Source organism: Mastigoproctus giganteus, chromosome 14 (genome assembly GCF_048544385.1).
Source record: "Mastigoproctus giganteus isolate SK-2022 chromosome 14, ASM4854438v1, whole genome shotgun sequence".
Lineage (NCBI taxonomy): Eukaryota > Metazoa > Arthropoda > Arachnida > Uropygi > Thelyphonidae > Mastigoproctus > Mastigoproctus giganteus.
The window spans coordinates 36522471-36543134 of record NC_143588.1 but is presented as its reverse complement, the minus strand read 5'-3'; the positions used below and the strand labels follow the sequence as shown (position 1 = coordinate 36543134).

General features: G+C 36.4%; 1 protein-coding gene across 1 annotated transcript in view; it reads left to right on the top strand.

The window, feature by feature from the left end:
• The window catches only part of PIG-Q (phosphatidylinositol glycan anchor biosynthesis class Q), a 207595-nt gene extending 207046 nt beyond the window's left edge, over nt 1-549 (top strand). Inside the window, exon 9 of the mRNA XM_090389076.1 lies at nt 421-549. Within this exon, the coding sequence (XP_090245202.1) occupies nt 421-549 (129 nt within the window). The remainder of the gene's footprint in view (nt 1-420) is intronic.
• The last annotated feature ends 20115 nt before the right edge of the window (nt 550-20664 follow it).

The window sequence follows — 20664 nt, the reverse complement described above, 5'->3', positions numbered from 1 at the left end:
GTTACTGGTTCCTGTATTTTGAGCCCTATTATCATCTAGTTCATGATCAGGTCTAGAATATTCTTTTCCCTGACATGTTGATACAAATAACAATCATCTAGTTAATTTAAAAATTTTGTCCCCACATGTCATTTTCTTCCAATTAGAGGCAAATTAAAATCGCCCATAAAATGACATTCATGCTTACTTGCCCATTACATTTGCATGTAGAATTGGACACAGTTTGATAACCTCTGATCAAATGCATTAAATATTTCAATGGAAAAATTTGAAAAATAGCGATTTTTTTTTTTTTTACTAGTGTCATTGTAAATTTCTTGTTTTTTGTAAATAGTTGATTAGCTAGAATTAAAGTTAATCACTAAAATGTAGATCCCGTCTACTATATTTTCTTCTGAATACAGTTAATTTGTCTTATAGGTTGTTCATGGTCCTTTAGAGGCTGTCATTAAACAAACTCTACCACAAGATAAATATAGCAAGCAGCCTATGCCTTGGAAATCACTTTTGCATAGCTTAATATGGGGTAAAATCATATACCCACTATGACTGTATCTTACTTGCTTATTAAATGAAGTTTCTGCTTTATGGATGAAAATAAAAACTTATTTTTGCAAGGATTGATGAACAAATGAAAGCTGTTTATTTACAGTACATACAAAAGAATTCAATATTTGTGTGTGTAAATGTATCTGCAGCACTACAAATCAATGTCTATTTTTATATCAGGTTGGTTTTAAAAAATTACAACCACATATACAATAGGGCTGAAAGCAACATTGCAGAAATCACATTTGATCCTAGAACAGCTGCTTCAAACTATAATTAGCACACAAATAGCAGATACACATACAACTCTTAACACACAGCATAGTATGAGTGTTATATAAATTTATGCTAGCAGAACAATACTACCAAATACTCATTAACCCAAGTACAGTGCAAATAAAAATAAGAGAAAAAAATGTATATACACTTGGGTCTCCATAGTCGCAGACACGAAATTTATAATACTAAAAATTGGGCTGCTGCTCGCTGCATTCACCCTCAGTTATGGTGGGGCATGCGTTTCGTCTCGTAGTATCATCCGAGTAGGATGGCTCGTGGACCTTTGTGTGGTGTGTCTGCCTTAGGCTACTTGTGCTTAAAATATTAGTGCTTATGTCAACACCCATGGGTTCTAAACAAAGTGCAACTAGTGATGGACAAAAGCCTAAAAGGACCAAGAAAGTGCAGATTTTAGATAAATGTCGAGAAGGGCTCACATATGCAGCTGTAGGCTGCATGTTTGGTATCAAAGAAAGTACCGTTACTCATTATTGCAAAACACAAAAATTTTTCTGTTAATTGTAAATGGTTGCATAAGGTTTAGGCATACATAGAAAACATCTGGGGCTATTTAGGTTAAAGTACAGATTTTCACGGGAAGTATTGACCTGAAAATCCAACGAATATGGAGACCTGACTGTACATTGATTAGGCATTCATTCTTAAATAAAATTTAATGCTGCCTTTCTTTTCCTGGTAACTGTTGCCAAGATTTTGCCAGTTAAAAGTCAATGTGAGAGTGCAAGAAATGAATCTTCAAGCTTTTTCTGTATCCTGATAGCCTCCTTGATGGTATAGTGGTTGTTTTTGTTATTTGGTTTTTAGGAGCATTAGCAAATAAGGCCATATTGCTCCAGGAATATGCGGTGGTCATTCCCTGACCTTTCCGCATCCTCCGTACTTGGTGGTGACGGGCTCGAACCCCGGTCTAATCAAGAAGCGTGGGCTACGCACTGCTGCTCCTTCCCACCTGGCTACGGAGGCGCCGGTATAGTGGTATCATCACTTGTCACTTTCGAGGTCTCGGTTTGAATCCCTTCAGAGACTGAAAAAATTCTTAAAGGCCACCTCATTGGAGCTGTAGTTAACCAATCTCAGGCTGAATGAGTTATTCAAGTTTCTTAGTACATCAAATATGCAGACTGGACTGTCATAGCGATGTACTATAAAACAAATAACATTGTAATTTTGGAAATTTATTGACTTTAAATGGGGGAACTGGTAAAGTTTCCAAAGCTCAACTTGCTTATTAACATTTAGATATAGTAATTTTTTTTCAGTACAGCTTCTTATTTTAATGTCAAGTAATTCTAACAAGATATGAATGTGGAGTGATATTGTTGTATACTTGAGAGATCATCTGTATTTGTAGTAGTAACGATCTATTTATTGTGTGGGCTTGAATCGACCTGAGAAACTAATGGAATTTCTGTTTCAACTACTCCATCCACATAGCTGAAACGTAATTCTTGCCAGTGAAACTGGTTTCTAGAAATGTGTTAATTATTGCATAGTAAAAATTCATAATTAACACATTTCTAGAAACCATTTTCTAGAATTAACGTGTTAATAAAATGTTGCAGCTATAGATGGCATGAAAAAATTAACAATATCAAATTAATTTCAGATGATTTTTCAAAATTTTGCAGGCACAACGAATTTCACATTTTCATGTGACCAATACAGGATTAATTAAAACCATAAACTAAAAATCCATAAAAATGAAACTCGTTTAACATTTAGAATTACAATACCAATAAAAATATTAAAACTGAAATACGAGGATCGTTCTGAAAATACACAGACTGAGATCATTGCTCTAAGTCTGAATCACTTGGGAGGTTGGTATGGGTTTCCTTTTCAAAATAGCATCTTTCACATTCTATACACCTTTTACAGTGGTTTACTAGCTTCTGAATCACATGCTACAGCCCATTTTCTGAAAGGCATTGCAGGATAGTGGATATGGCAGCTTTAACTTCATTTGTATTAAATTTTTTTCCCCCTCAACTCTTTTTTGAGATTTGGGAAAGCCCTGAAATCACATGGAACAAGGTCTGGGCTGTATGGAGAGTTGTCTAGTAGTTGACCACCAATTTTTGCTAAAGCTTGCATTGCTGGTTGTGCAACATGTGGCCTAGCATTATCTTGAAGAAGAAACCATTCTTGATTAAGCAGTTCCAGTGTTTTTTTTGCAAATTGCTCCTTTGAGGTGAACTTTCAACGTGCTAGCATGATATTCTCCATTTACAGTTTGTTTCTCAGAACCCAGTATTATTCCGTGAGCATCAAAAAACAAAATCAATATTTTTGATATAACAAAAACTAAATTTTTTTGGAGGCGGTGAATTGTGGTGTTTCCATATGCTTGACCACTGTTCGTATTTGGGATCAATATGTTTAGTCCAGGACTCGTCACACCTGATTATTTTATTCAAAAATTTGGGCTTCTTCCACCTTGTCAATAAAGCCTTGACAAAGTTCAATGCACCGTTCTTTTTTTTCTGCGGAAAGATCGTGTGGTCCCCATCTTGCGCAAACACGTGACATGTTAAAGTGCATCTTTACAATTTCATGACATCTAGCTACACCAACATTCAACTGAACTGCTAGATCACGAATTGGTAAACATCTATCTTCTTTCAATCACGTTTCAACTTCCTCAATGTTTTCAATCGTTCACTGAGGTTTACGGCGCCCGCTTTTTTTTCTTCCATTCTTAAAATGCTTCCACTATTTAAATGCAGGTAACCCTCGTATAACATGATAGTTTGGTTCCTACAAAACCTTGTGTAATGTGAAACTGTGTTATATGGGACTCAGAATCAGTACAAAAAAGGGGGGCTACATTCCCCCTTTTTGTTAACAAAAATAGGCCATTTTTTTTTTTAAACTTAATTTTCATTGTAGTAATAACTTACTATTTTAACTTTATTTTTATAATAGTAGTAACTTAAATAGTAATAACTGAGCAAACGTCTTACTTTACAAACTGTGTTATATGTGAGATAATGTACGTTCATTTAATTTTCCTCTTCTTCATTGCTGCTAAGCACAATCTCTTCTGCAGCATCTAGATTATGTACCTTCTGCTCTCTTTAAAAGTCACAATTATTTTTTAGTCTCAAACGAGCACAAGTTCAATAGCACAGAACCTAACCCAGAGATCTCCCACCAAAATACAGTGGACAATGCTTTAAATGATACATACATAGCTTAATTAATACGTACTGTAATATGTACATACTAATTAATATTTCTGTTCACTGACTTTTTTTTTTTTTTTTTGTAAAATTTAAAACATTTCTGGAGGTCACTACCATAAAACAATAAAAGCAATTCAGTTTCCAGTTTATTGGGTCTTTTCTGTTAAGCAATTAATAACACGGGACGCACAAGTTGCAACAAACACAATATGGAGTAATCAGTTTCTGAAGAATTATTTATGTTTTTATATGATCGAATATTTCATGGAAGGGGAAACACATTTCACCACAATAATGTGAAAACCCACAGACTTCCAGCTATCAGAAAATATATAGAAAATGCAATAAGATTGAGTTTTCTACCTGTTTATAATTGATTGCACCAACAGAAAAGACCAATAAACTGCAAACTGTTTTATGGTAGTGACCTCCAGAAATGTGCTTTAGAAAAATATCACGAAGGTGATAACAACTAGCAAGTCAACAACAGGTATTCACAAAAAGGAATGAAAACGTTGAAAATTACATCTAACAAAATACGTTGAAAATTACATTTTTTTTTTTTTTTTTTTTTTTTTTTTTTTTTTTTTTATGTAAACCCCAAACACGAGAGGTATTAGAACCTATAGTACTTAGTACGTGCTTCGGTTGGAGGTTGAGAAGACAAAAGAAGATATTTGTTGACATTGGACTTGAACTTCTGTAGACTGTAATTTTCATAAAATACGTATGAAGGAAAGTCGTTCCAGAAAACAGCGGTTGAATGAATAAACGAGGAAGATGAAAAGTTGTTTCTGTGAGTTTGAAGTTAGACAATAAATGGATGTTGGCTGGTGGCGGCACGTTTTCGGACTTTTGAAAGAGAGAGCGGGAATTATAGAAGCCAATTCAGAAGAACAGTGCCCATGGAAGTATCTGTAGAAGAGGCATGCAGCAGAAACAGTACGTCTATGAGACAGTGAGTGGAGAGACTCTGTTAGAGATGAATCATTAATTAACCTAACAGCCCTCTTCTGAATGGAATCAAGCAGCCTGAGAGGGGTTTTGGGGCATCCCCCCAGATGTGGGAACAATATTACATGGCAGGGCGGATTTGCGATTTATACAGAGTGAGCAGCTGTTTGGAAGAAAAGTAACGCGAGAGCGAAAGAGAAAACCACGTTTTTTAGATGCAGAAGCAATATTTGTAATGTGCTTGTGCCAAGAGAGATTAGAAGTCAGGGTAATTCCCAAAAGAGATATATCATTTTACCTAGAAATCGGAGTGTCACTAAAGATAAACATAGGAGCAAAAGAATCCTTTTTGCGAGATATAAGACAAGACTGAGTTTTAGAAGGGTTCAAATCAACTAAGTTGTTTTTGCCCCACTGGAAAATTACCCGAAGATCGGCATTTAAGGAATTGGTAGCAGATTTTCGAGAAGTTGAAACTGATTGAGCAGGACAAGGTTTCTCAAAATGGAAAGTGGAATGCAATGTGCTATCATTGGCAAAACTATGGATAGGATTTCCAGTCAATGGAAGAAGGTCATTAATATACAAGAGGAATAGAGTGAGGGAAAGAACCTTGGGGGACACCGTCATTAGTGGAGAAGTTAGAAGACAGAGAGCCATCTACCATCAACCTCAGTGAGCAATCAGAGAGAAAACTGGATAACAAATTACTAAAAACAGTTGGCAAACCATAAGATGGAAGCTTGTTTAGAAGACCTTTATGCCAAACACAATCGAAAGCCTTTGAGATGTCAAGAGCAACTACTTGTGTTTCACCGAACCTTTCCGTTGAATTAATCCATAAATGGTTGAATTAATCCATAAGCCAGAATATCACCAGTGGATCGACACTGACGGAATCCATACTGGCGATCGTTGCTCAGACAAAAGGTTTCTAGGTAGTTTAAGATTTGGCAGTTAATTGATTTCTCCATTACTTTAGAAAGAGTAGAAGTAATTGCAATGGGATGATAATTGGATGAGAGAGATTTGTCACCCTTTTTAGGAACTGGCTGGATATGAGGAAATTTCCAAGTAGAAGGAAAAACACCTTTGGAATAAGAAAGTGAAAAAAGGTGGCAAAGAATAGGAGCAAGTTCAGGAGCACAGGTTTTGAGAACAAGTGGAGAAATACCATCGGGACCTGGAGCTTTCTTAGCATCAAGATTCGTCAAAATACTTCTGACATCCTTTTGACAGAAGACCACACGAGGCATTGAATGGAGCGTGTTGGAAATGGTGGGAGTTGTTTTACCAAGATCATTAATACATGAGTTGGAAGAAAAATGGGATGGTAGCAGGTCAGCTTTATCCTTGGCTGAAGTGACAACAGAACCATCTGATTTGGACAGAGGTGGGAGCAGAGATGGGCAAAAGTTGCAGCCAATAGCTTTGGCAAGAGACCAGAATGCTCGGCTACCATTACGGCAAGAAGCAAGTTTTCTTCTCTTAGCCTGTTCAAACTCTGGTTTGGACTGATTAATAACTGCTTTACAATTGTTGCGAGTTGGTGTAGGCAGAAAATGAAACTGAAGAATTAGAAACAAGCCAATTACGATATGCAACATTCTTCTCTTGAACAACCTTAGCACATTTATTGGAAAACCAAGGTTTAGATAAAGGACGAGATTTTAAAGTGGAGTGTGGGATAAAGGATTCCATTCCTGCAAGAATAATTTCACTGACACGATCTGAGCAAGCATTGACATCAGTTTTGAAACAGTAATCTGACCAAGGAAAAGAAGTCTCGCAGGTCATCCCATTTTGCATTCTTGTAATGCTAAACAACACGAGGTTGGGAATAGCCATGAGATAACATAATACGTTGAAAATTACATCTAACATAATAGCAGGATTTTCCCAGCACAAAAGCTCAAAAATACCGTGTTATGCGAGATTTCCAGCAATTCTCAAATCCTGTTAGAGTGAAACCGTGTTGTGCGAGGATTTCTGCAATTTACTAATTGTGTTAGAGCGAAACTGTGTTGTAGAAGTACTGTGTTATACAGGGGGTTGCCTGTACGGCTGTTCTGTCCAGGGCTTCTTGAATCATCTCAAACATATTCTGATCATTTTTGCTTAACTTTTAAAACACACTTCACATAAACTGTTATAACAAACAAACAATACTACGTGATACGCTTGCACAAACTAAGAAAAGGTGGAGGAACATTCCTAGACTGCAAACTCGTCACTCGTTTCCACAGCAACGAAGCAGTGTTGCCAGTCTGCTTATTTTTGGAACAGCCCTTGTACATTGAGATTAAACATAAGCAAGTCTGACAAGAATAGAGGGTTAGAATATTATCTAATCTATAAAATATTAGAGTATTAATTATCCTAATGTGTGATATAACACTATGGGCAGTGGGATATCGTCTCTGAGCAGTACAGAATGCCAGGACAGATCATGGTCTATTATGTACAAGAATTTTGCTAGCAGGGATAAGGAGGTGCTTATCCCATTGTACAAGGCAATGATTAGGCCACATCCTGAGTACTGCATACAGGTTTGGAGGCCTCATTTTAAGAAGAATGTAGATCTGCCGAAAATGGTTAGAAAGGCTTCAGTTCTACAAATTAGTATTAGTAGTGATGCAAGAAAGCAAACTCCACATGAGCCAAAAAACATCCTTCCAATCCATCCCTCCAATAGTTTGTGTAGTTCCTGTTTGAATTTATTTAAGCTATAAACTTCCACAACAGATGGAAGTTTGTTCCAGCAATCAGCACCTGATGGCCAAAGGCAAACTTGGCACATGTATTCTGAAACTACCATACATCAGTTCGAATTTATGCCCCCTCAGGTGTGTAATCTGAGCAAGAGGAAGAATCCTATCTGCATTGAGCTTGTCCAATCCATTCAAAGCCTTACACACCTCAATCAGATCATCTCACAGGTGCCTAGTCTCCAGATGCTGCAATTTTCAGAACCGAAGCCTTTCTTGTTAAGAGTACATCTTTGTTCCCACCAATCTTGTTATCATACTCATTTCAGTAGCCCTACATCCTTCCTAAAATGAAGCCTCAAGACCTGTACTCAAAGTGTGGCCTAACCATTGTTTTATACAATGAAATAATCACCTCCTTATCAATGCTAGCAAAATTCCTGATCTCATTGACAAAAACCTGATTAGCTGTCCTAGAAGCCCATTTGCATTGCTGAGAGAACTTCATATCAGACTGCACAACTATCCCCAAGTGTTTTCATTTTCCACTACCGAAAATGGTTAGACTGAGGGTAGTGACACACAGTTGGTGGTACTACACTCTGAGTACTGGAAAATGAAAGTGTTAAATTTCAATTTCCATTTCTCGGCCCATCTGCTTAACATTTCTAGATCCTGCTGCAGTAGCATACCATCATTAACCACCCTGACAACCTTCGTATCATCTGAAAACTTGGACATTAAGCCTAATATGCCTTCATCAATATCATTAATAAATGTAGAAGACAACAATCTGCCCAACACAGAACCTGTGAGGACTCCACTAATGATATTAGTCTATGAAGAGCAGTGCCAATTGATTATGACTCTGTCTTCTCCCACTCAACCATCCCTTTATCATAGCAGCAATTTGCTCTTAATGCCACATTATTCCAATTTACAACATTCTTTTATATGTAACAGTATCAAAAGAGAAGGTTCACTGAAATATTATATCATATATACAGTCGGATCTCTCTTTAACAAACTTCCATATAGTAAAATTTTCTATGTAGCAAACTTTTTTGATTTCTCTTTGGTCATTACATTGAAAATAGTTTCCGTATAATGAAGAAAATTTCCATATAACGAACTGATTTCGAGAGACCCAGATATGCATGGTTCGCACCTCTGGCCTTTAGGAAATAAAGCTGATGCTGTAGAAAGCATGAATTAAAAGCTAAAACATTTTAAAATGGTGCCTGTAAAACCCTCCAGGAAGAAACTGACCATCTGCAGCATGGGATTGAAAAAGATGGAAGTTTGGGAGAGGCCTTAGTGCAGCAGTGGGTCAGCAATGGCTAAAAAGACGTAAAACCTATACAACTTATATACTGTCTCCAAACAGGACTACGAGGTTGGGAAAATTCATGTTGAAAAATTATACTTCACACCAACCAGAAAATTTAAGTTTTTTACTGCAAACTAAAATACATAAATCAGATAAAACTGGTGAAAACAAATGTATTTTGAGTAAATATGACGGTGAAAATAAAATGAAATGACGACTAAAATGGAAGTTAAAATAATAATAAAATTATCATTGTCTCAACGGCTGCCGTGATGTCATTCTGGTGGCTCCTTCAATTTGCCTCGTACTGTGAAAGTACGAAGGCAACTGCCTCTTTTGGAAGGCCTTCCAGTACGCAATGTAGGATTGGCATTGTTGCAGTAGGTGGGATTCTGACTTAAAGGCATTCTTTTAGTCATAAGCCTGGATCAATTATCCAGACCTGCCATTCCTCTCATACTGAACAGAATTACTACTGAAAAGGTTGCATCAAGGGAATTCTTGGCCTAAAGGCGTTCAGTCATAATCCCAAGCACATGAAATTAAACGGTTTCTGTTGAAGAAACCAAGTAGCAAAAGTCCTCCGAAGTGGATAATCCACAGGCTCCAAGGATTGGACGCGTTGCAGATGGTAAGAACTCATTTGGTTTGTTGACAGTATTCTCCATACAGTGGATTGGGAAATACCCAATCATTGGCCTATCGCTCGAGTACTTGTACTCGGATTGCCTTCTGCAAGACGTAGGACATTCTCCTCATTGTCTGGCATCCTCGTCGTTCACTCTCGATTCATGGTACCTCTCGTGAAACAACCAGTCTCACGTAACCTTCTGTGCGCACATGCGAAAATCGTATGATGAGGAGCACGCCTGTGCAGGAAACGTTCCTGGTACAAGCGCAGAGTGGCGCGCCCGTTAGTCCGCAGCTCCATACGCAAGGTGCATGTCGGCCAGTTCAATGGTTGAATACTCGTCCGTCCTACTGCCTTGGGAACCAGTTCGCAAATGCTGACTTCCAGCGGGATCGCTGTTCACGTGACCTCCCGTTCAACGTCCTCTACCGCATGACAAAGGCATTTCGGACCCTGCAATGCTATGTGATTCCGATTCATCTGATTCCCTACACCTCCTGCAAGTTTGTCGCACTGGTAGTGAATCACCCTGTATACTACTATGCCGAGAAGTCCCGCTGGTCAGCTGTCCACAGCTAATGGCTGTGGACAGCTGACGGAAATGCCTTAATTAACTAAAAAATTGTTATATACAGACAGATGTAATGTACAATCATAAATTTGATGGCATTAATCTGTTTTGTCACTCTTTATCTTTTTCTTCTACATAATTTCATATAAAAGACTTGTCACCAGGAGATACCTATATATTTCTAATTTCTTTGTTCTTATCCCTAATATATATATAATTCAACATTCATAATCCATAAATTCCTTGTTAAATTTTGGTTACTATCATTATATCAGCCTGACACTAAATTTACCATATTATGACTAATAGTAGAAGGTAATAATAGCCTATAGTTGGCCTTTGTTCTATTTTACTCTATTAGGTTATATTAATTGGCTAATAATAATATTATGAGCTATTATACTACAAATAATAAGATACTACTTCGGTCGCATAGGATAAATTGTACTGCGGTTTCCACTGAGGCTCTGGATGGTCTGATAAGTAACACTACTAGCCATACAGCATTTAATGCTATAAGTTCTCAGGAAGATGCTAATAACGAGATACGCTCATATACAGATAATTTTGAGACAGGCCACACTACAGATATTAAGGGTAATTCAAATTCTGTAAGTAGACTATTGCTTCTAGCAGCTCAGAAAAAGCAACATATAAATCACAATTTTCTACAATTTAATTCATGTGTTAAACAGCTTTGTCAAACATGTCTGGTTGTGCACCCTATACATAAAACATTGAATGTAGATTATCCAGTTTTTTTGCCACACTAGTGAGGTAGTTTACCTAATCAAATGTAATGAATATGAATCTAAATATATAGGACAAACTAGTGGACAGCTACACGTAAAAATAAACGTGCATAGATCACATATAAAAACTTTCAACAATAAAAAAGATAGAATTGCAGCATTTTCAAGTTCACAGTTTCAAAAATATAACTATTACTATTTTAGCTATAGAAAATAATACTGTTAAAAGATTGGATTTAGAAAACCTCAACATTCTAAAATATAAATCAGTTTATCCATATGGGCTCAACAGCATATTCAATGGACAATGTTTTACCAGCAACAAGCAAGACCAATGTGTTTTCAAAATTTTCCAAATGGTAAAAAGACCAACATAAAAATGGACAAAAAAACACATACAGCCAGCAAAATAGGTAAATTTGCAGAACTTTTAAAATTGTGGGATAGTTCAGTTATAAATATTAAGCATATACACAACATTGTTTTTGGTCTAAAGAATAGTATACTAAGAGCCTTATAGCTATAATAATCAGCATTTAAATCATTTATTGATACATATATTTAAATTCAAATTGGGTAATATAACATTAAACACCAAAGAATATCTTAACTTCAGATTTATAAACATAGTTATGGACAATATTTATACTGAACAAATTATCAAACGATTTAACTTTGCTCTGTCTATTGCATGCCCTAGTATACGTTTTAGTTACTAAGCCAATAGGATTAACCATCTGCAATTACAAGCAAGTGGCTAATAATCTAATCAAAAGTGATCAAGAAGCAGAATGATATTTGGGGAGATAACATAAGCAAACATTTTTAGATGAGCACCATAAGCATGTTATAACAGGTAATTTAGCAATAGTTCTGCATATGGAATTAAGAAAAATGTTAGCCTATGGATTCAAATTTAGACCATGTACAAAAATAGTTTAAATCTAAGAAAAATACAGTATAATCCAGTGAACGTATTTAGTAACACAATAAATACACAGCAGAAGCTTTCGAGGCTGCCAAGCCTCTTTATCAACTAACAGATTGAAATTTGAATACAACTGATATTGTTATGCGCGCAGTGAGCTGAGAGTGAAGTCACATTATTCAAGCTGGTTTCCTATTGTTGTCGCACGGACATGCACTGTTTTACTCCAGCATTTGTCGAGGTGTAGAATGGTTGTCTCCAGGATGGGGTGCATTCTCCTTTGCAGCGGTTTATGGCCTTTGGATTGTTCAATATATTAAGTGACTCTAGCCATGTGCGGTGGCGAAAGTGTTGCGAGTGGTCCACTATTTCGAAGATTTGAGATCAAGATCGTGGTTGGTGGCCCAAAAATGTTCCGCGACTGCGGACTGGTCAGTTTCGGCAAGCCGGATTGCTCTGTCATGCTCTGTAAGGCGATCTTGAAGACATCTTGATGTCCTCACCTATGTGGCAGCTCTCAGTCTCTGCAGGTGATGCAGTATATTACATTGCTGCATAAGAGAGGTGTGACAGGGGCCTTCACACTGGAGACAAGCAAACGTAGGTTTCTGCAGGGTAACTGTACGCATTTGATGTTGTAATTTCTAAGGATTTTTGAGATCCGACCTGACCCGCCTGGATAGTAGGGAATGTAGGAGTATCCTTGAGGTACTCCACTTAGTGGCATAAAACGGTCTGAGTTCACTTGATTGATGATAATGATGAGGAAAGATGCGTAATATAGCTGTGTAGCCACGAGAGCAAAGGGTCACGGATACCATATAGCTTAAAGTTTTTCCAGAAGTTGTTCGTGCGGGACTGCATCAACTTGAAGGTAGTTATCAAGAACTTCAGAGGTGTATTGCCAGAAAGGAAGCAAATATGTGACTACTGACTTGCCACTGCAGAAACCATGTTGAATCTGATAAGTGAAAGGCCTGAAGAATTCAAGATGTTTGTGTAACGCTGTGTTGAAGAGTTTAGCCAGGCTGTTTTGCAAGGATATGGGTCTGTAATCATTTACATCATTTTTATCACCTTTTTTGAAAATAGGAACTATATTGACCTGCTTAAAGTGCTTAGGATACTTCCCCAGCCTAAGAGATGAAGTAAGTGTGTGTAAATATATGATTTCCAATGTTCGAATTGGAAGAAAATATAAAATACTTGTCACCACACTTCAGCTGCACTATTCCTATACAAAGTAAAATGGCACTTACTACATTGAAACAAGCAAAAACATTCAGAAATGGTCAATCCATCAGAAGCTGTCGGATTAGTGATGGTAGACCTGTATTGAGTTGTCATTGATTCCACTTTGTGTACACTGAATATAAAATCTAGACACTGACTATATAGAACATCTGGAAAAGTTAAAATTCCATATAAGACATTCTAATTTACTGGCCTACTCTTATTTTTCTGAAGTTATTTTTTGACTGTGTTGAGTATATTGAACAGCTGAAGATCTACAGTATGAAGGGTTTTAAGGTAGTGACAGTCATTTTCCAAAATAAGTCTGGAATGTCATATGGATCTCTAGTATAGTCATTTCTCATGCTTTTTAATGCCAAATTTAAATCTTGTGATAAAGAGGTTAATGAGGATATCATCCTTAACAGGTGTGAAGTCAGGAAATGAGGCAAGTCTCAATGTATCATTTGTTTGAATCTTGGAAAAATGTTTGGCAAACTCTTGAGCAATAATGAACTCGTCCGATAAAAGAATTTCATCTGCATTACGGAGTTGTAACTTTCTACTGGTTATATTCTTGTGCTTCATGAAATTCCAGAATGGTTTGATATCTCTGTGAGTATCCTGAAGTGAATCTGTATACATATTGTAAGATTTTAATATGAGCGTTTTCACTTCTTTGCAGAGTTGGCTGAATATTTCATAGTATTGACTGTCACCTGATTGCTTATACTTGTTTCTATCGAATTCTTTGGATTTAATTTTATGTATTAGTTGGCTGTTATACCAGTGCGGGTAGGTAGAGTGTGCGGTCAGATGGGATTGAGGAACAACTGAGTGGACACAGTTGATCAGGTTATTGGTGAGTACATCGATGTCGTCCATAGTGTCAAAAGCTGCTTGTCCATGTTGCTGAGAGCTTGGTTGAGCAGAGGCCAGTCAGCCATTCTGAAATTGAATCGTGGAGAACAGGAGCTGCATTTGAAGTTATGAGAAGCCACAGTGATGTCAAAAGTAATTGGCGAATGATCCGAGTGAAATATAGGGTTGTCTTTGTGAACCTCTATGTGAGTAGAGGAGAATTATTAGGTTAAGGTAGGCATTTTCTCTGGTTGGAAAATTACAAACTTGTTCAAGGCCATAGCTATGAAACATATTAAAGAGAGCTCTAGTCTGCAGTGATGGAGAAGATCCTAAATTGGCCAGTTGACAGTTAGTCACCCAAAACCATTGGCAGATTGAATTAGCGAGTTTTCTAAGTACTGAAGGTCGATATTAGTTAAGGGAGGTGGAAAATAAAGTAATACAATTAAAACTTTTAACTTGCTAAGATGAAGAAGGCAGTATAGTGATTCAATATTTGTGAAATTTGATGCAATTTCACAGAGTATATGGTTATAATTATAAGCTACTCTGCCTCCACAAGATCCTCTGTCTTTTCTATGGATTACCATATTTTCCGGCTTATAAGAGACATGGTTTTTTTCACGAAGAAATACTCGGAAAATCACCCTCCGTCTTATATTAGGCCTAAAGACTACCGGCAATGCATTTTCAATGACGCAGTGCCGGTAAACTGAGTTCTGAAAACTTTCCTTTGAAATTCACACCAATTTTACTTAAGATTTATCTGTTGAAATATATTTTTGACAATTATCAGTGGTTACAATCTATGGCAACAATACATACCAGTAATCTTTTTTTCGTGGAAAATTTGTTGAAATCTGCGTGATATCACGCAGATTTCACTTATGTCTAATCTCTTATACTTTTTTATTATAGTAAATTTAATATTTAAATTTAATAATATTAAATTTAATAAAATTAATATAAAATAAGTTTCTGAATATAGAATCTAATGTTATCTACACTGTATATAACACTATTTATCCCATTTTCTTCATATCCTATCATAAAATACATCTTGACATATAGAAAAGTTTTATATAACAATTAAGCAGAAAGAAGTGAATTGTACAATTTCCAATAAAAAAAAAAAAAAAAAAAAAAAAAAAACTGTATTTGTATGTATGCCTGAGCAAACAGGAATAATTTTCACAACAGATCAGAAGTACTGTATATCCTATTGTTTGTTTTTCCTTTGTGGGAAAACTTGACTACAAAATGATTATTACTTTTTCTGTATAATTTTGAATTGCAGCAGTCTAACTTTATTTGTTTTTAAACAGTAATGTTCAGTTACAATCCTAAATTATCAAGGATTGCTAACGTGTTTCTCTCTCCAAAAAAAAAAAAAAAAGTTTAAATAACTATAAAGTGCACCTACATAAAAATAGTGTTATTTTTATCTACGCGATTAGCATGTTTCTGTACAGAGATAGGCTAATTTTTCTTTGTAACGTCTCTGGATCGGATTTGAACATTAAAAATGCAAAGAATACTTCTGGTATTTGATATAAGAAAGGAAAAAACATTTTTTTATGGGATTTTAAATAAGAAGATATGAATGTTGAACTACCATTAACACATATATATATTATTTAAATGATTAACTTACAGTAGAACCCAGATAAGTTTTCTGAGGGGCTGGAGGTTTAGAACTTCTTACAAGGGAAAATGACCTAAATATTAACTACACAAATGAAGATGAAAAGATACACATATGTAAGTACTATTTCAGAATTTATAAATATTTTACTCTGCCTATGGGAAACATTTTTAAACTGAGGATTTCTAATTGCTTAACATTCTGTTCATTCAACTCATTACCAAATAATCACACCATAGAATGTAACTCTCACCCTTCTAGTCCTGGGGGTGTCTCCTCAACAGAGAAATAAACTTATAATAATAATTTTATGAAGTTGGAAGGATGAGCTCCTTTGGAGTTTTAACATACCTTAAAAAGTTAAAATTACCATAAGACAGAGCAACAATCCACTAAGTAATTCAGAACTTAACAGCAAATGCTTCGTGTGGTGCTTTCCAATTATGGATAGCGACAAAAACAATTGCAATATGGCACTTCCATTATATCAAAATGTTTATACTAAAAAGGTTTTAGTGCTGAAAGCCTCAGACTATGGAAAATTCACTAATCAAATAAGTTATCGTTTTTCTGATATCTCATATTGTGAATGACTTCACGAGTTGCCCTAATATTCAACTCTCCAGAATAAGCAACGCTTTGACAGTGGATTCTTGGCGAATATCACCACCCAGGGGTGGTATCTGCCAAGAATAAGTAACATTAGTCTTCTCCATTAGCGAAGCATTGCTTATTGGAAGTAGTGCAATATCAGGGTAACTCTTTGTGAAGGCATTCACAATATGAGATATATCAAGAACGATGCCATTTCACCTACTCCAGCGATTTACTATGAGCTAAAATGATGCTGTGCACTAACTTGTTCGATTACTGATATTGTTTTTTAATATGAAAATAAAGCATTTCTATATTTAAAAAACATATTAATCAATACATTACAATATACAGAGGTGAAATTGGGACTTAAGAAACCAAACCTAGTATAGGGAAAAACTGCGGGAATTTTTTATCTGGGTTCTACTGTATTTAGAATGAACAATGAACTTACATTTAGCAAATTCTGAAACTATATCCAAACTGATTTCATCACTGTTTTCCTTTTTGAACAATAGTAAGAATGTGTTAAACAAAATTCATGATTTTTAACTTGATCAATTGTCTAATTAGACAGGTACACTGAAAATCAAAAAAGGTGCAATGTAATGTTATTAAGTGAAATAATGTTTTAACGAAGGATGATAATAATCTGATTTTGAGACTACCAGAAACAGACAGTGCAATACAACATAAAGTGGTAAAAAAATAAAATTCTCAATGCAAAAATTTTAGTAACTATTCAGTTTTCTAATAGCATGTAACTTTTTCTTCATATATGTTTTTCAAGGTAATTTAAAAGTACTCTACTTTGAAATTACTTCACAGCTTGTCTGAATTTATAAGTAATTGTAAAATTGGAGGAGATTACATTTGTCATCATTAATGTCCAATTCTAGGTTACAAAAAATAAAATTCTCTGGAATCCTGATAGAGAAGTTGATGAAACTGAATAAAAATAAGTGTACATGATAGTATTACATCAGCAGTTCCCAACCTTTTTTGACTCGCAAACCCCTTTCAACATAATATTTTTATCGCGAACTCCTAAGCCTATATTCCCTGAAATCGTATAATAGTACAGAATTTTTATTATTATTATTATTTACACTTGGCTTCTTTTTTTTTTTTTTTTTTTTTTTGTAGTTGTTGGCGCATCGGCTTCTGTGGCCATAATGCACCTTCCAAGGTTTTTGCAGTACTTTGATCCAAGCCCGAGGCGGGATTCGAACCCGCAACCTTTGGGTTGCCATTACCCACCCGGCTAGCCCGGTCGGCTGATTTATACTTTGTAAAGCAGTTATTAATCAGTCCAACCTATATTTCAAACAAGCTAAGAGTAGAAAACTTGCTTCTTGCCCTAATGGTAGCCAAGCATTCTGGTCTCATGCCAAAGCTATTGGCTGCAAATTTTGCCCATCTCTACTCCCACTTCTGCCAAAACCAGATGGTTCTGTTGCCACATCAGCCAAAGATAAAGCTGACCTGCTAGCATCCTATTTTTCTTCCAGCTCATGTATTGATGATCTTGCTAAATCACCTCAAACAGTTTCCAGTACATTTTTTCCATCAAAATCATGTTGATCGTTTTGATGAATCTGATGCTACGAAAGCTGCAGATCTTGACGGTATTTCTCCACTTGTTCTCAAAACCTTTGTCCCTGAACTTACTCCTGTTTTGTGTCATCTTGTTTCACTTTCTTATTTCAAAGGTATTTTTCCTTCTGTTTGGAAATTTGCTCATATCCAGCCAGTTCCTAAAAAGGGTGACAAATCCCTTCCATCCAATTACCGTCCCATTGTGATTACTTCTACTCTTTCCAAAGTGATAGAAAAAATCAATTAATTGTCAACTCAAACTATCTGGAAATCTCTCATCTGATCAACAATCACCAGTATGGATTCTGTCAGTCCCACTGGTGATATTCTGGCTTATATTACCCATCTATGGACAAATTCAATGGAAAAGTTTGGTGAAACTCAAGCCATTGCTCTTAACAATTCAAAGGCTTTTGATCCATCCTATGGTTTTCCAGCTGCTCTTTCTAATTGGGTATCCAGTTTTCTCTCTGACTGCTCACTGTGGGTGATGGTAGATGGCTCTCCGTCTTCTTACTTCTCCACTAATGTTGGTGTTCCCCAAGGTTCAGTTCTTTCTCCCACTCTTTTCCTCTTGTATATTAATGGCCTTCTTCCAATGACCAGAAATCCTACCCATAGTTTTGCTGATGATAGCACATTGCTTCCCACCGTCCAGTTTGAGAAACCCTGCCCAAACAGCTTCAACTTCTTGAATATCCACTGCCAAAACCTTATATGCTAATCTCCAAGTAATTCTCCGATGTGATAAAGAAAACTTAATTTCAGTCCTTCTAGAACTCAGTTGTCTTATATCTCACAAAAAGAATTCTTCTGCTCCTATGCTTATCTTCAATGACACTCCAATTTCTAGGCAAGATCTTGGGGATTACCCTGACTTCTAATCTCTCTTGGCATAAAGCACATTACAAATATTGCTTCCTCTGCATCTAAAAAACTGGGTTTTCTCTTTCCCTCTTGGCATTACTTATCATCCAAACAGTTGTTTACTACATAGAATTCACAAATCTGGCCTACCATGGAATATTATTCCCACATCTGAGGCAGTGTCCCCAAAATTTCTCGCAGGCTTCTAGATTCCATTCAGAAGAGGGCAGTTAGATTAATTAATGTCTCATATGTAACAGTCTCTCCACTCTGTCTCATAGACATTCTGTTTATGTTGCGTGCCTTTTCTACAGATACTTCCATGGGCACCTGAATTTGTTTCTATAATTCCAGCTCTCTCTTTCAAAACAGTCCAAACATGTGCCGCAACCAATCAACACCCTTTTACTGTCCAAGTTCAATTCCACAGAAGCAACTTTTCTTCTTCCTCATTTATCCATTCAATTTCTGTTTTCTGGAACAACCTTCCTAAATACATATTTCCTGAAAATTACAATCTACATATGTTCAAATCTTTCATGTCAACAAGTATCTTTTTTCAACCTTCAACCCATGCACAGTACTAAGTACTATAGGTTCTAAAAAAAAGTACCTACATTCATAACGATGATCCTTGAGGATGAAAAAAAAAAAAAAGTATGGAAAACATTAAAAAAAAAAAAAAACATGAGATAATGCAATAAGTACTCTTTTTATATTCAGTACACTAGACTCCCGCTAGTCCGAACTAATTGGGACCGAGCCCTGTTCGGATTAGCAGAATTTCGGATTAGCCGAATAACTGCAATAATGCAGAAGCAAGCAGTAAAACAGGTCTGGTTTATTAAGGGATGAATATATAGTAAGCCTATTAGCGTTTGTACATGAGCGTAACACACCGGAAGCAAACCCCCCCCCTCCATGCTATGACTAATTGCACGTGACATTGTGCATTAAACGTGAATGTTTATATCTTCGCTCTACATTACATTTTATAGTTTAGTTTAGTCTGCTGCCACAATGGCCACGAAACGGAAACACACAACGTGTACGTTGAAAGATAAGCTGGAAGTTTTGAAAAGGCTGGACAAGGGGGAAAGTGCAACGAAATTAGCAATAGAGTTTGGAGTGGGCAAGGCCACAGTAACTGACTGGAAAAAAAACCGCGCAAAGATTGAGCAGTTTTGTACCTCTACTTCAGAAAAATCAGTTGAAAATCGACAAACAGTAAGGCCCTCAATGTTTGACAAGCTTGATGAAGCCTTATTCACGTGGTTCACTCAGGAAAGAGGAACACCCCTAAGTGAACCTCTTGTTAGAGAAAAGGCCATTCATCTCAACAAATTAATGAAAGGTGATGAATCATTTAGTGCGAGTACCGGTTGGTTTGATATCTGGAGGAAGCGCCATGGGATTCGCCAGCTAACGATCACCGGGGAGCAATTATCAGCTGATCATGCTGCAGCAGAAAAATATTTGGGCGAGTTCGCTGGTTTGGGTATCACATTATTCACCTCAGCAGATATATAACGCTGATGAGACAAGTTTAAATTTTAGACTTTGCCCACAAAAAGTCTAGCATCTCAACAAGAAATGCGTGCCCCAGGTTTTAAAATGAATAAGGAGCGAGTGATGTTGATAGCTTGTAGTAATGCTTCAGGAAATCACAAGCTACCTTTGATGATGATCGGTAAATCAGCAAAGCCAAGAGCTTTTAAAAATATGAACACTAACAATCTTCCAGTTCATTATAAAAGTCAAAAAAAAGCTTGGATGAACAGACAGCTTTTCATTGTGTGGTTTCATAATCAATTTGTCCCAGCAGTGAAACGTTTCAGCAATGAAAATGATTTGCCACCTCGTGCCATTCTCTTCATAGACAATGCGCCGTCCCACCCAGGCGTTTCCGAGTTGACATCAGGGGATATAAAGGCAGCTTTTTTACCGCCTAATG